Below are 15,929 nucleotides of genomic sequence, written 5' to 3' on the forward strand. Positions count from 1 at the left end.
ATGACCCCAGAAAAATTACCATACCCAGTTCCCTATTCGATAAAGCTATTTGAACACATCTATGAACCACATTGTAAATCACATCAATAGAAGTATAACCCACTTGCTATTGTATTTGTGGTGTCATGATCTTCTATTACTGATGCAGTCCACAATAAGGTCAGTAAATATGATTTATATAGCATTACTCCTCCCTATTATCCGTAACTACATGTTGTAACCTAATTCATAGTCTTGAAACACCCCTTGGGAGTGAAGAATAGAAGTAGAATCCCAGGAGTCTGAAGAGGCAGATTTGGCGTCAAACTCGTTAGCCCACCACACCAAGCTGTCCTTGGAGACATTCATTTCTTTGAAACAATCAAATTCAGCCATTTGATCATGTTCTTGTTGTGCTGTGAAACCAACACATTTATTGTTATCGGTGTCACCAAATGCACCGTGGAAGCTTAAATTAACCTGGTGATGAGGGCCATGAGTTCCGACGCTGTTTGACTGCTCTACATTATCAGCTTTCGCCGCCACAATAGTTGAGTCCACTTGATTGCTTGTGGAGATGCAAGCATGATAGCGGGTGTCCGAGGGTGACATGCCATTCAAAGGATTCTCCAGCTCATCCATACTTTTTTGATTGCATAATTTTGCATATTCCTCTTGAATTAAGATAGACGCAGAAGTGGGCTCCACTTGCTCGTAGACATCATTGATATTACCCTTTTGCCCTTGAACTGGCTGAAGAGGAGTTGTGAGAGCATGGTGGTGCATCATAGGGTTATTATCATTCATGGAACGGAGGGTCTGGATCATCTTTTCTTGCAAAGGGTGCAACTTGGGCCACAGTGCAGGGTGGTTGTAGAAAGAAAAAGGGTTCTGAAGGCTTTGAAGCTGCATATGGAGTTGAAGTCTTTCAAGGGCAGAGCTGCTTAAGGCCTGTGCATCGTCGGCATCCTTGAGCTGATGATCCTGACTCTGATCAGAGGGAGATCGATTGATATTGGATTGTTTACGCATTCCGAGTAACTTTTTCTTCAATCGAGTATTCCAGTAGTTCTTTATATCATTATCAGTTCTTCCAGGCAACTGGGCAGCAATAATAGACCACCTAAAAGTAAAGGATCGAATATCAACATATTAGACTCCAACAACAAGAAACTCAGAAAACCCTAGGATGGTGGATCAATGATATATATTATTGAACTATTTGATGCGATATACCCTTGCTACCTTGGAGACTTGGAGTATAATCAATTATTTGTATTGGGAAAGTATCTTGGACAAGGAAAAAGGGACAACATGTTGAAGTTAAATTTCTTGGGTGATATTAAATTTTACCTGCTACCAATACTTATATAGAGGCTGCAGATGATGTTGTCTTCTTTTTCTGAGAATCCACCATGCTTGATGTTGGGCCTCAAGTAGTTGAGCCATCTCAGCCTGCAACTTTTTCCACATCTTTTGAGCCCTGCAAAAGGTCAAATCAGATCAAGCTTTGAAATATGTGTACAACTTTCCAAACCAAAATCATAATATCCCTAAGAACAAATTATCATGCAGATGCGCATATATATCAAGAGAGTGTGTCAACAATTGAGTCAGTTTTGTGTTCTTACCAATTTTCTGAGGAAGAGCAATCCAGTTGCCACCAGTACCATTCTCTTCAATATAGGCCTTAAGTCTAGCATCCTCTTCAGGTGACCATGGTCCCTTCTTGACATTGGCCTTGTCACAGCACGGAGCTCGTCCCATCTCGATTGATCTTTTCTCTCTTTTTTTTTCCTTTTCAGGATCTTCAAGGAGAGTGACTACCAAAAGAATGCTGTCGAGATTGTTAGGAAAAATTGGGAAAGGAAGACAAAGATTTATAGGTAGGAAAAATGGATGATGTGATACTCATGAGGACAGAAAAGTCTTCTCATCCCCCTCCTCAGTATTCAACCCAATTTTCTTCTCCGGGATTTGATCAAGGTCTCTCTCTCTCTCTCTTACTTTTTTGGATTAGTTCGATCGTATATAATTAACAATGCATGCAACATGACAAAGTACGGCACAGATTTCTTCTTTTGCAATATTAAATCAAATTACTTTTTTTTGTTTTAGTAGTTTATTATTTGAATCTGATTAGTACAGGGTATCGGTTAGAAGAAGCCTCCATGCTCTTAGTTTGTAATTATTATTCTTAAAAGGTTTTTTAGTCAAAATGGTTTTAGAAATTTACATAACACATTACTTTAGTCCCTGAAATTAAAAATCAATAGAAATGATCATTGAGATTGTTCACTGATAGGGATTTTACCACCTGCAAAAGTAGGGATAAAAACACTTAAAAAATACTTACAACAGAACAAGGTAGTTGTAGTATAAACGGCTTAAGCAAGGTCGTTTTCCCCATGGATTGAATGAATAATTTGTATTTAAACTAATTCTTAATTAACTAATTGAAAACAAAGATTGGAAAAAGTTAATTTTGAATTTAAAAATAATAAAGACGAATTTAATTAAAATGATTAAAGAGATTAACAGTAAAGAAAACAAAAGAAAATAGTTTTGAAAACCAAATTGTAAAAACCTAGGGTTTCGCCGTCCCCTTAACAATCCTATGTAGATTTATCAATTACTTATGAATTACCCATGCAACTTTGAAGGTTAGGTTTTCCTAATACATATTCTACTCGTGGTATTCAAGCTAGAATGTATATCAAACATGCAATCCATTCATGGTATTCAGATCAAATATAAACATGCATGACTCATTACGCTTTGTGAAAACCCTTTGAAAAACCATGCAACCCCTAAGACGTGGTATTCATCTTAGGTGAAATTACAACTATCAATCACAGGAAGCAATGCTCAATTCCTCGGTGGTATTCCGACCGAATTGCATCCGATTACTTATCTAAACATCATAATGGTAGCTAAGAATTAAGATATAGAGACAGTTTAAAGCACAATGATTAATAATTCAAAGCATGCATGCATAATATGATAAGCAATTAAATAAAAACTACATATTCATGTTAAGGCTTAAAGCATCGCCCGAGCAAACAAAAATTAGTTACGAACAACCATAAAACAAAAGGAATTTATTGAAATAGAAAAATGATAGAAAACACCTTCAAAATACAAAGCGTCAAAGCCTAGCTAAATTATCCACATATGTTCCCCCCTCTAACGTAATGGCTAAAAAGTCTTATTTATACTACTAGAAAATAAAACCCTACCTTGAAAAGGTCTTAGAATAAAACTAGGAAACATAATTAAATGATAAAACAGAAAATAAAAGGTTTCCTATTTGAACTAGAATTCGGAGTTCATTAGTCTTTTGACCGACCAAATCAACTCTGATTTGGTCCCAAAGCTCTCTTTTGAAAGTTGAAGATGTCCCCTACAAATCCTCAGAAGGAATCTTCCTCAAAATACTCCATCTTGACCTCCAAAATACCCAAGACGTTCAGAAACGTCAATCTGGGAAAACTACGCGCTGGACCTTTATTTCATCGCCACGGTCAAACGGCTTGGTAGAAAAATCAGGAATTTTGATACAATCATCTTGAAAGGCACACGAACATCTGCCAATTGGAATCACTCCAAAATTCATCCATTTGATCACTTTTTGATCCAGAGGAAGTCGAATGTCCTACATTGAAAATATAATCCAAAGTATCAAAATTCTACCAAAATAACCAATAAATCAATACTAATATTAGGGTAAAATATATGGTATAATATAGACTCATCATCCACCATCCATTATTTTGGTCATTCCATTAAAAACTTCATTAAGTGTCCCGAAGCTATTGGCCGGAAGTTTGGGCAATTTTCAAAGCTTCGTAACTCAATCGTTTTTTAACCAAATTCGACCCATTATATTTCAAAATGAAGATATGAAAGTGTAGAACAAGATTATACCTATTTGGAAGCCCAATGGTTGCCGGAGATGGCCGAAAAATAGCCGTGACTGGTCCACGAAAACTGAAAAACTCGCCGGAAACTAGGTAAACTTTAAACGTTCATAACTTCTTCAATACTCAACGAAAACAAGTGACTAAAAAACAAAAATCATACTTCTCGACGAAACAAAGAGAATGGTACCTTTTTCGACGGATAATTCGATGTGGCTTAGCTAGAAAAAGGCTCGAAAGTAGCTGTCTTTGAAATGTTCCATTCTTAAGCCACCCGAGAACCTATAAACAGTCCTGTGTCTATATATTAGTTCTTTTTTCTTTTTCTTTTTTTTTGTTGTTTTCTTTTTTGGTTGTCTACCAGCGATGTTAGAGAGAGAGAGAGAATAGAACCTAGAAATTCAAACAACACATTTGTTGTTTGGATACCTTAATAAAAAATAAATTACCGGTACCATTTAATTTCAACGTTAAAATATAATACAATAGCATCCAAGTATTATATACTACCTTAACAGTATAATCGAAGTCCAATAGTAATATTAAATATAACGCTAAGATAATTATGCAACCTTAAAATGTAAATTTGAACGATTACATTGTAACCTAAGGCCCACATCATAAGGAGTAATCTTGGTATAGTAATACCAACGTTATTTGGTGTAACTAAATATGATGCTAAGATAATTATGTAACCTTAGTATATAAATTTGAACGGTTACGGTGTAACCTTACCTTAGACCTGGTGTGCTGACATCATGGTGTAACATGATTACGATGTTGTGTAAGTTCATAATGTTCACTAGCAATACTATGCATCTACTGTAATATTACATAAATGGTGTAATACTAAACGTTAATTTTATAATTCAATTATATTGAAGTACAAAAACCTATCTTGACAATGTAATAAAACATCCATAATGTAACTAGTAAATATCAACCTTGTTATAGTAATAACCACATCATTCTTTATTATTAACTTGAACCTTATCGTTTTAATCTTGAAGTGTAATTTTGAACGATCATAGTGTGTCTTGAATGGTACCAATACTTTTTTTAATAAGGTACGGTAGTGAATAGGAAAACGCTGCCTGCAATTTTTTCAATTTAATATGACAGAATATAAAATTGTAAAGGTAATTGAGGGATTAAGCCCCATAAACACTGTGACTGAGCCGACTATTATGACCTCAATTGAGTGTAACTTTAAAGAAACGATACCATGTTTTTTATTGGATGTTTCTTCTGAGGTGTCCAGGGTTTGTTGGATTACTATTCTTCCTTTGCAATGTCAAATGGTAGATTCAGATATTTCTTGTAATTAAAAACTTCTTCAACCAAAACTGCGTGATATATTCATAAATTTTGTTTAAACTCTCTTTCTATTGTATAACCAACAATATATATGGACTATGAGACTTGTAACTTAAGTGGTTGACAACATTTATTCTTGCATGTTCTGTGCTCAAATTTCTCTCTCAATGTCACTCATATAAAATGAAAAAATAAAAAATTCCAATAATGCAGGGAAACTAAGGCCATAGCTCCGATACCATAATAAAACATATATATCTAATTTTGCGAGTAGCCACAAGAACTGTCATCTAGTGATATTTCTCTTCGACTACTTGAAAGTTGCTAGTAAGAGATCTCTTGTTCGACTCAGATGGATCGTGGATGACAAGTCCAATACCTAATTATAATGACTAACTTACTGTACAACTTAGCCCAAATTCCCACCCTTTTTATAGTACATCATGCTTTTTAAGGAAAATAAAATAAAATCTGAGTATAAAATGCAAAAGGAATAGTTCATCTTATTGGTGTGTGTACTTCCTACACTATTTTTTGCCTGCCAAAATATATCTGCCATTCATGTTCTGTTTTCTGAACTATATCCAATTTGTCCATGTACGTATGATATTCTTTTTGGGAGCAAATGCTTTCAATGAATTTGAGAATACTGTACTATTATTTATGCATTACTGCTGCTATATATCTGGTTCCCTCTTAATTTGCTAACAAATTGAAGATGCAATAGCAGGTGGAAGGTTCTAGAAAAAATTACTATGCATATATCTCTCCGCATCAATCTGTATCATAGTGATCAATTGAAGGGTTGAATTTGTATTCATGTCTATCTTTTACATGTTTCACAATTTTAGGCATTTCAAACTAGCTGGGTACCACACAGTAATCATAACAAACTGATTGGATTTAAAACTCTTGCCAAGGAAAGTAAGCAGTTGCATTTTCAGAGTGACAAAAAAAGCTCTAGCGCATGATTATCTCTATCCCCTTCGACTTATAAGTGACAATTAGGGGTTTTCTTACAGTTGGTGTTGGAAAGTCCATGCCCTTAGACTAAAAATATATGCAATATTAATTCTATATATTCTGAAGGCAATTACTTGTGTCATCTCCACCCAAACCTTACACACATATGCACAACTATACTGGCAAAAAGAAAAACTATTTGAACTCAACAAGGATGAACTAATTGTGCCCAGTTGACCATACATAAATCCTACTTTTACAAATGAAAATTACAAGTAAGAGGAAAAAGTTTTCTTATAGCATTGATCAAGTGAAACATTATGCTTGTCTATTTATTGCTTTTCATATTAGTTTTCACTATATAAGCACAAAAAAAATACTCAAACAAAACCTTAAGATTGGAGAAAGTTGGGGTTCCACCATAAAACCAATTGAAAATATGGGGAGTAGCTTAAGCCTTATAAGCCCTTGCAAGGTTTTTTCCTTTTATCAATGTGGGAGTCTTTTACCTTCGCTTCCTCACACGCCCGCTCACGTATGGGGAATTTTCTAGCGAAACATGTGGACAACACAAACTAAGTGATGTGAAGCACATGTGGACCAACCTACTCAGGTACCATGAAGAAAGTTGGGTTTCATCATAAATCAATTGGGAATATAAGGAGTAACCTAACCTCTTATAAGTGTCTTATAAGGGTTTTCTTTCATTGATGTGGAACTCTTTTATCTTCACATCCTTTCAAGATACATGTTGATTAGAAGATGTACTATTTATATTAAAGAACAAGAGAAAAGGTACTGTTACAATAAAAATAAAAGACCATACATGAAAAACTAAAAAAAGGGGTAGGGATTTCAACTCCTTTTAAAATAAATTCCACTGATTGACCTTTGCTACATACTTTAATGTGTTAATGACTTTTGTTAATCAAGTTTGAGAAAGAGGGAGGTCAAGAACCCCAACCACGTAGAAATAACAAGAGGAAACTATCAAATTCAAAAAGCAGTCCCTCAAAATATTAATTTCCTAACCACCAAATTGATGAACTCGGATTTCTTTGAGAGAAAGAAAACAAGTTTCTGCTTGTCTTTCTCCAGACTTTAGAATCTTTGTAATTTTATTCTCTACCAAAAACGAAATAATTAAATGAGAAATATAATTTAAAATAAGAATTAAAGGTTGCATTTCATCATCAAGAAGACCAACCCTAAGGTGGATAAACATGGACTCGCTATGCTTAAACACATATATAATATGGTATCATTGTTTGGTGCTATCTAGCTTGCTAGGTATAGTTTCTACGGCTAGCTAGCTCCTTTTCTTTCTGTAAAGAAATTCTGAAATGAATTTGACAAGTTAGATTGACCTAAAAGTATTGTCCAGGATGGCTTGTTAATGGGAAGAGCCACCTTAACTTTTAGCACGCTTTGTGATCCTCATGCTCAATATGAGAGGGAAAAAAAACGTAAATACAATATCGAGCCGGAGTTTGGTAAACACAATTGTACATCTTGAAGCGTGCGAAGCCAGCCTCTTTTCCCTCCACTCCATATGGCGAAAATACATTCCCATTTTTTCTATCTACAGGTGCAAGAACGAGAGCATAACCTAATCTCCGAATTCGATCGGCTCTAACAGAGTAACAATTGTGCAGACAACGCTCATCCACACATATGAATAGACTTTTGTTTGGGCAATGAAGACACTCTAATTGGGGTTCAGTTACCAATGTTCACGGTGTCCCACGGATTTGTCCCCCATGTATCGTGAAATAAATATATAGAAATTCAAGTTTATCCCTAATTTTTTAAGAAGAAACTAGGTTTTAAACCCTTGTCAGCATTAATGTTCGTTAACTCAAATCTTATTTATTTTCAGTTTCTAAGCAAAGTAGTTTGACCTTTTTCACCTCAGATTTTTATAATAACTATTGTACATGTCAACAATTTTTATTTGGTTAAGAAAAGTACTTAGTCATTCCCTATTTTAGAGATTGCCCGTTGAAAAATTGTTTATAGTAGCTTTTTATAAATCTTGAACGACTTATTCCTAACTAACCAACAAGATTATTTCATTTCAATTTTTTTTTAAACAAGATTCATTCCCTATTTTATTGCCCATGGACCCATGTTACATATATCAAGCTTGTACCCACATTCTTTATCTCATGACTTATGTACCCATATATATTATTAAGGTAAAATCGGATAAACGGTTCATTTGGTCATACAGTATTCAGAAGATAGTCATTGTGGTAAAAAAAAATCGGATTTAAGCCCTTGTGGTGAAGCATGTTAGGATTTATGCCCCAAAATTAAAAGTTTGGTTTTTCCTCTGTGAGTGTGAGGCTAAAACAGTCATTTCATTAATCAGCTCAGTGTTCATAAATAAAACCCTTATTCATACACTTTCCCAATTCTGAAGCAAAGAATTCACAAATAAATTTTTTTGATTGAAATCAGAACAGTTTGGTTCATGTATGAATAGTTACATCGAAGACTAAGAGAAGATTGAATGGAGACGTTGCACCAAAGTATTTAGGTATTGTTGCAATCTTGATAACCTGCAACACCCAAAAAGGGAAAAAAATTTAAGTGACCAAAATTTTAAAAACCCAGATGGACAATATCTTCGTGGACTGGGAAATGGTGGTATGTGAAGAACATATTCGTGGGTGGTTTGTGAAGAACATCTTCATGGGCTAGGAAATAGTGGTTCAGAAACCTTAATTGGTTAGAGGAGATGTCTATGGGTTAGGGCAGAGAGAGTGGAAGGAGTAGCTTACATAGCTTCCATTTGAGCTGGGGAATCAAATTAACCATTGGGAAGATGAAAGTGTTGCGTTTGGTTCTGGTTCTGGTTATGGGTTCAGCAGGTTGCAGAGATAGAAGGAAGAAATGAAGAGAGAAGAGAGAGAGAGAGAGAGAGAGAGAGAGAGAAAGGGTATGTGTTTGGTTCTGGTTCTGAAATGACGATTTTAGCCTCATACGTGAAGGTTAGGTGCATGCTAGCAACAGAAAAACGACAAAAATTTTAGTTTTGGGCATAAATCTTAATAGACTTCACCACAAGGGTTTAAATCCAACTTTTTTTAGCACAGGGGCTATCTTCTGAATACCATATAACCACAGGGACCATTTATCCGAATTGGCCATATTATGAATGGTACTTTTTTTTTTTTTTTTTTGATAAATGCAACATAATGTATTGATAAGGAAAATGCGGATTACAACAAAAGGAACAATCAGGGCTCCGATGAACAGTCTTCAAATAATACATCTAAAATGAAATCTGGAGGTTCTTCAAACTAAAGACTGGTACTGGTGGATGCGAGGCTGAAGTGGGCAAATCAGTGGGCAACTTCGTTTGCTTGGCATCTAATATGGGTAAAACTAACTCCAGTGACCCTTAGCAATCTCTCTAAAGTCCTCGACAATAAGACCAATCGGGGAGAGATCCAGTGAGGAAGTGCAAAGAACTTGGGTGATCTAAAGCGAATCGCTCTCAATAATAACATTTTGACAACCCCTAGAAGACGCCAAAGCTAGGCCCTCCCTAACCGCAAAAGCTTCAACAAAGAGGGAAGAGGGCACATTAGGACAGGACTTTGAAAAACCTGCCAAAAAATTGCTTGTCGAGTTGCGTATGACCGCCCCCATACCTCCAATAAGGCGATAAGCATCCCAAGCACCATCTATATTTAACTTCAGCTAGCCAAACCAGAGTTTGGCCCATCTGACCCCCACGGAAACCAAATAGCATAAGATAACATCAAGATTATATCAAACCTGTGTTTGTCCAGGATCAGCATAAGAGACAACATTTACTCGCCGACTGAGCGGAAGCGATTTCCATTGGGAAGACGACCCAAGATTAAGAAACTCCATACGCAGGCGGCAAAATGGCAGTCTAAGAAGATATGGATGCCAGCTTCGCCCTCACTGCCGCAGTACACGCACCGAGAATCAAAGGTAATGCAGCGTTTAACTAAGTTGACCTTGGACGAAATGATATCCATACATAGGCACCACGCATTCATTCGAACTTTCAAATGGACTTTAGCTTCCCAGACCTTCTTCTAGAGTGAAGAAAATTACAGCTCCCCCGAAAAAAAGGCACGGTTTGCCCGCCCCGTAGTCAAGTCGAGTGCGACATGGTAGGCACTCTTAACCGAGAATAATCCTTTCCTGTCAAAATGCCAAATAAGCCTATCCTTCGAAAAGCAATGACTAATGGGGAGTAAGAGGATGAGGTTAGCCTCAAACTCTGAGAATAGACTCATTATGACATCGAATCTCTAACATTTCTTTTCTGCATCGATGAGGTCACTGATAATGAGGTCACTAACATTTCATTTCCGCATCGAAAGGACGATGGAAAAGGCAGCCCAGATTTTGACCCTAGTAAAAGAGCTAATTCTCCATCTCGAGCCCTTGTTAACCACCTCACGGCTTAAGCAGAGACTTCTCCAAACAAATGAGTCACCAGGTTTGACCGATGCTTCAGGAAAGGTGGAGAAAGGAAAGTACTTAGCGCGAAAGACTTGGGTCGCCAAAAAGTTAGGCTCTGCTTGGAGCTTCCAAGCTTGTTTGGCCAGCAAGCCAAGATTGAAAGCATAGAGGCTCCTAAATCCAAGGTCTCCCTCGCTCTTTGGCAGGCAGAGCCTGTCCCAAGCTAGCCAATGGATCTTTTTACCCTCCTCAGAGCCACTCCACCAGAAGCAGACGACCAACCGATTTAACTCGTAACAGAAATATTTTGGCAAAAGGAAACAGCTCATAGCATGGAGAGGGATAGCTTGCGCAACCACTTTGATGAGGATCTCATGTCCCGCGAAGCTTAAAAGCTTCCATTTCTAATTCTGAAGCCTCTTCTAGAGACGTTCCTTGATAAAATTGAAGCATTGACCTCTATTCCTTCCCATGATCGTTAGAAGCCCCAGGTATTTCTTATGGCGTGCGACTTAAGTCATCCCCATATAGGAGACCAAAGCATCCTACATGTTTCGCTTCACATTTCAACTAAAAGAAACTTCACTCTTATACAGGTTAATCATTTGGCCTCAGACTAGTTCATACTGATGGAGGATAAGCTTTATTTGGTTGCATGCGTTAATGGTTGCTCTCGCAAAAAGGAAACTATCGTTCGCAAATAACAGATGGTTGATACGGAGACACCAGAGAACATCGAAATGTCTTCGATGAGGCCGTCACGTTCCTTCTTTGCAATTAGCAGCAAGAAACCTTCGCCACAAATGAGAAAAAGGTAGGGTGATAATGGGTCTCCCTGTCGTAAACCCCTCGACGGGTGAAGGTACCCCCTTGGCACACCATTGACTAAAAACGCATATAAATCTGTCGAGACGCATGTAATAATCAACTCAGTCCATTCTCTGCAAAAGTTGAGCCTCAGCAAGACGTTTCTTAGGTGTTCCCATTTGATTTGATCATAAGCCTTGCTCATGTCGAGTTTCAATGATAAAAACCCTTTTTTTCCCCTGCGCCTCTTAAACATAATTTGAGACAACTCCGTAGCAAGCATAGTATTGTCTGAGATTTGACAGTCTGGAATGAAGGTGTTTTGTTGACGCGAGATGATATGCTGAAGAATTGGCTTGAGGCAATTTTGTAAAGGATGTTACAAAGGCTTATGGGCCGGAGTTGGGACATGTCATCGGGGGTCTTGACCTTGGAAATGAGGGTGATGTAAGTGAAGTTTACCTTCTTTAAGAGGTTGCCCAAATTAAGAAATGAAAGGATTGCTGCTGATACATCTTCACCCACAATGCTCTAAAACTTTTGGAAGAATAAGGGAGGGAGACCATCGGTACCAGGGGATGTTGAAGGTTGCATCTAGAATACATCCTTTTTAATCTCTTCTACATCAAATCCCCACCTCAATGAGGCATTCATGTCCTCAGTCACCTGCCTATCGATTGCATCCAAAATTTCCCTATCAGCTGAAGGGTGAGTGGAGGAGAAAATCTTTGAAAAATAGTCAGTCACAACCCTTTCAATACCTGCTTCTTCTTCATACCATTCACCGCCGTGTCCTTTCAGTTCGGCTATTCGGTTCTTTCTCGGCGAGCCGATGCCCTTCTGTGGAAAAAGTTTGTGTTACAGTCTCCATCTCTCATCCAGCTTGTCTTGGACCGTTGTCTCCAATAGGTTTCCTCTTGGCCTAGGATGGAGTCAAGTTGCTGGGCCAATACCTGTCTTTCTTCAAGGGCAAAGACCGAGAGAGGTTGACCATCAATGGATCGGAGTTTTGATCGAACCTAGGATATTTCAATTTTCTGAGCTTTGAATGTTGTCCGATGCCAAGCAAGGAAGGCCATTCGAGTGGCTTTAATCTTCTCCACCACTTGAAACATGGGGTATCTGGTTGCTCTGTGAGCCTAAGTCGAGCGGATTACATCCGAACAATCTGGGTGGTGAGTCCAGAACTCCTCAAAATGGAAGGAATGCAGTTGGAAGGAGCAAGGGCTCACTCGATTTTTAGTGGAGAGATCAATTAGAACATGATCCGAATTGCAGGGATCTAGGTGACGGACCACAAAGTTTGGAAAGAGATCCTTCCACTAATCTGTGGCCAGAAAACGGTCTAGTCTTTCACCCATGTAAACGAGTTTCCAAGAAATCCTAGATCCCAGAGCTTGCAATCACACATCGCCTCATGAAACTCTAACATTTAGTTGATGGGGCGAGTGGTGCCACCCATCTTCTCGCCCGAGTGAAGGAGTTCGTTAAAGTCTCCACCTACCACCCACGAGATGGAACTTGCGGATGAAATTTGGCATATGAAGTTCCAAGACTGACTTTTGTTTGCCTGGCTAGGACTACCATATAACCTTAAGAATTTCCAGTGATCTGGATCCCTAATTCCTCCTATTTCAGCATCAATGTGTGACCGGGAGCTAAAGAAGACACGGATATTGCACTCCTCTTTCCAGATTAAATAGAGACCGCCAGATTGGCCCAAAGCGTCGACACCAATTCAACAACAAAGAATGTACCCATGTAAGTATGATTTCATAAATAGCAATAACTTAAAGCCTCCAGCTGACCCTTCTCCAAGCTGGATATCTAAAAAGCCCAAGGTCAATGTTAGCCAGGTCTTTCGATTGTCTAACTCCAAGGGTCGTTCAATTAAGTCCAAGTCTAAAGGAAAAAAGAAAAAAGGTCAGCGATGGAAGAGAAGTTCCTCAACAGTGATCAGTGACCTAAGCAACAGTTCTCCCTTAAAGGTGATCATCAACCCTTCTAAAGAGTTCGAGGATGTGGTTAAGGTTGGGCTTCTAGGCAAATCCATAAGGCAAGTAAGAGAAAATCTCAATCGGTGGCAGCGAGCGTGCCTTGTCCCCACCGAAAGCCATGAATCTTCTAATTTGGAATTGTCGGGGGCTTGGGAACCCCCGACAAGTTTAAGTGCTACAAAATTTGGTGCGGCTGGAAGATCCCACCTTGGTGTTCCTTTATGAAACCAAGAGTTCTGCTAACTTGCTACAATTCCTCAAAATCCAACTTGGGTTCGATGAGCTTTTTCTTAAATTTGGTGCTCTACCCCCAATACTAAATGCAGATTCTAATGCAACAGTTGAAATGGAAATTGTTAACGCATCTTGTGCTAACTGAGAAAGTATTGGATAATGAAAGTGCTCTATTACCAGTTTCTTACAATCTTTCATTGAGCATGACTTTTACCATCTTCAAAAATAGTAGTCAATTTGTTGAAAGTTTTCCAAATAGTATACCTAAGTGTTCGCTTACCTAATTTGATCACTCTAGCCTTTTTCTTTGCCGGACTTGGATTTGTATCTTTTGTATTTTCACTTCCATGATCAGGTTGTATTCCCATTGTAACTTCCACTGACCCTCCATCACTAAGGTTCATAAAATCTTGCTCTACAGCATCCATTGCTTCAAGAAAGAAAAACAAAACTGTAAAATCTTGCTCATACCAATTTCATACCATATCCATTTCAAATTCACATATCCATTTCAATTTCAATTTCACATATCCATTTCAATTTCAATTTCACCTATCTATATCCATTTCAAATTCACATATCCAATTCAATTTCAAAATCCAATTCACATATCCACAAATCACAATCCAATTCAAATTTACTTTCAAATTCACAATTCAATTAAAAATACCTTGCACTTGCAAGTTGCAACCTTGCTTGTTCCAAATCTCCAAATCTGGAAAACAAATATAGACCCCACTTATTAACTTCAAGTAAATAGACCCCAAATGAAACATAGATACAAATGAACTCGCGACATTCACAATAAAAAAAAAGGACCTGCCTACCAATTGCCAATACTTGGGACAAATAATTCCTTACAAATAATTAAGACATTGCATCTACTACAGCAAAACAAAAATAGGTGAGGCATCACTACTCTGTCGTTGCCTGCCTACAGGCCACAGTCCCTTGATAACATATCCCCAATACACACACACACACACACACACAAACACACACATATACACACACATATGACATTAATTAATGAATCTCACCTTACGGCTTACAATACGACTAAATGGCATGACATAATAAAGTTAATTTACATAACTACATATATACTCCCAAATTCCAATGCTTGATTCCATTTCTGCCTCGTCCCTTTGTGATTTTCAAGCTTGCGAAGCCAATGCGAAGCACACTTGCTCAATCGTTGGGTTTTTTGAATGTTTGCAAACATGCCCCAACCCAGAAACTCCAGAATCTCCAAAATCAGAAAACCCCAGAAGCCCCAAACCTAGAAAATCCTCAGCCATTAGTTTTAATTTTAACCCAAAAATACAAAATTCATACCTTTAGCACATGCTTGCCTAGGTGTGGTTTTCTTATGGCTACCGGAGTCGAGTTGAAGGAAGTGAACGGAGGATGCGAGAGAGATGCGAATTAAGGAGACGACACTGGAGTAAGTCTAGATTGGAGAGATCAAAGTGAATGAGAGAGAAGAGAAAGATAGCCTCCAACCTAATGCACAATGGACGGCTGAGATTAAATCTCAGCTGATCCAATGGTCAACAATTTTTTAAATTTAATTTAATATATATATAATTATTATAGTTTTTAAGGGTATAAAATTGTTAAATTAATATATATATATATAATTATTATAGTATTTTTTTAGGGTTATAAAATTATAAAATTTATATTTTGCTTATCGTCTATTGTGTTACGTGTATACCCGAATCAACCCGTTATCTTAACAGGTGCTTATTGGGTTACCCGATAACGACCCCATTCATTATCGTGTCAACCCGAACACCTGTTAAGTTTGTATCGTGTCATGTTAGGAATTATCAAGCATACTTACAGTGTATTTATCTAAATCATGTGGAACACATTGTTCTAACCAATTTAATTAAACTCTAATATGTTGGTGCCTACTTATTGATTAAACATTGGATACTTTCCTTAGGCGACATTAATCATATTTACGTTTCCCATAGGCACACGTACATATCACCTGGCCAGCATATAAATTTCGGAAACTTCACATAAAATTTAGAGCTTTGTATAATACAAATGATGTCACAGGGGTTGACAAATTAGGAAGCGAAGGTGGACTCGCATAACATAATATCAAATCAAATGTATTTCAATAATCTAACAAATTGAGACATAAAATATTGATTAACCGTGACAAATGCCTGTAAACTATAAATTATTGAAGCTGTTGTTATCTGAGAGTCCTCCATGCACTTTATGTAAAGTAACGCGCTAA

The 15,929-nt window shown here is 37.5% G+C and overlaps 1 protein-coding gene across 1 annotated transcript; it reads right to left on the reverse strand.

The window, feature by feature from the left end:
- Window positions 1-207: 207 nt before the first annotated feature.
- Window positions 208-1,746, reverse strand: LOC137736663 (transcription factor MYB36-like). Its single transcript, XM_068475900.1, has 3 exons — window positions 1,611-1,746; window positions 1,333-1,462; window positions 208-1,102 (listed from the first exon to the last, which is right to left on the reverse strand). The coding sequence occupies exons 1-3, from the start codon at window positions 1,744-1,746 to the stop codon at window positions 208-210; spliced, it is 1,161 nt and encodes a 386-aa protein (XP_068332001.1).
- Window positions 1,747-15,929: the final 14,183 nt, after the last annotated feature.

This window comes from Pyrus communis, chromosome 6, assembly GCF_963583255.1.
Source record: "Pyrus communis chromosome 6, drPyrComm1.1, whole genome shotgun sequence".
NCBI classification, from domain to species: domain Eukaryota; kingdom Viridiplantae; phylum Streptophyta; class Magnoliopsida; order Rosales; family Rosaceae; genus Pyrus; species Pyrus communis.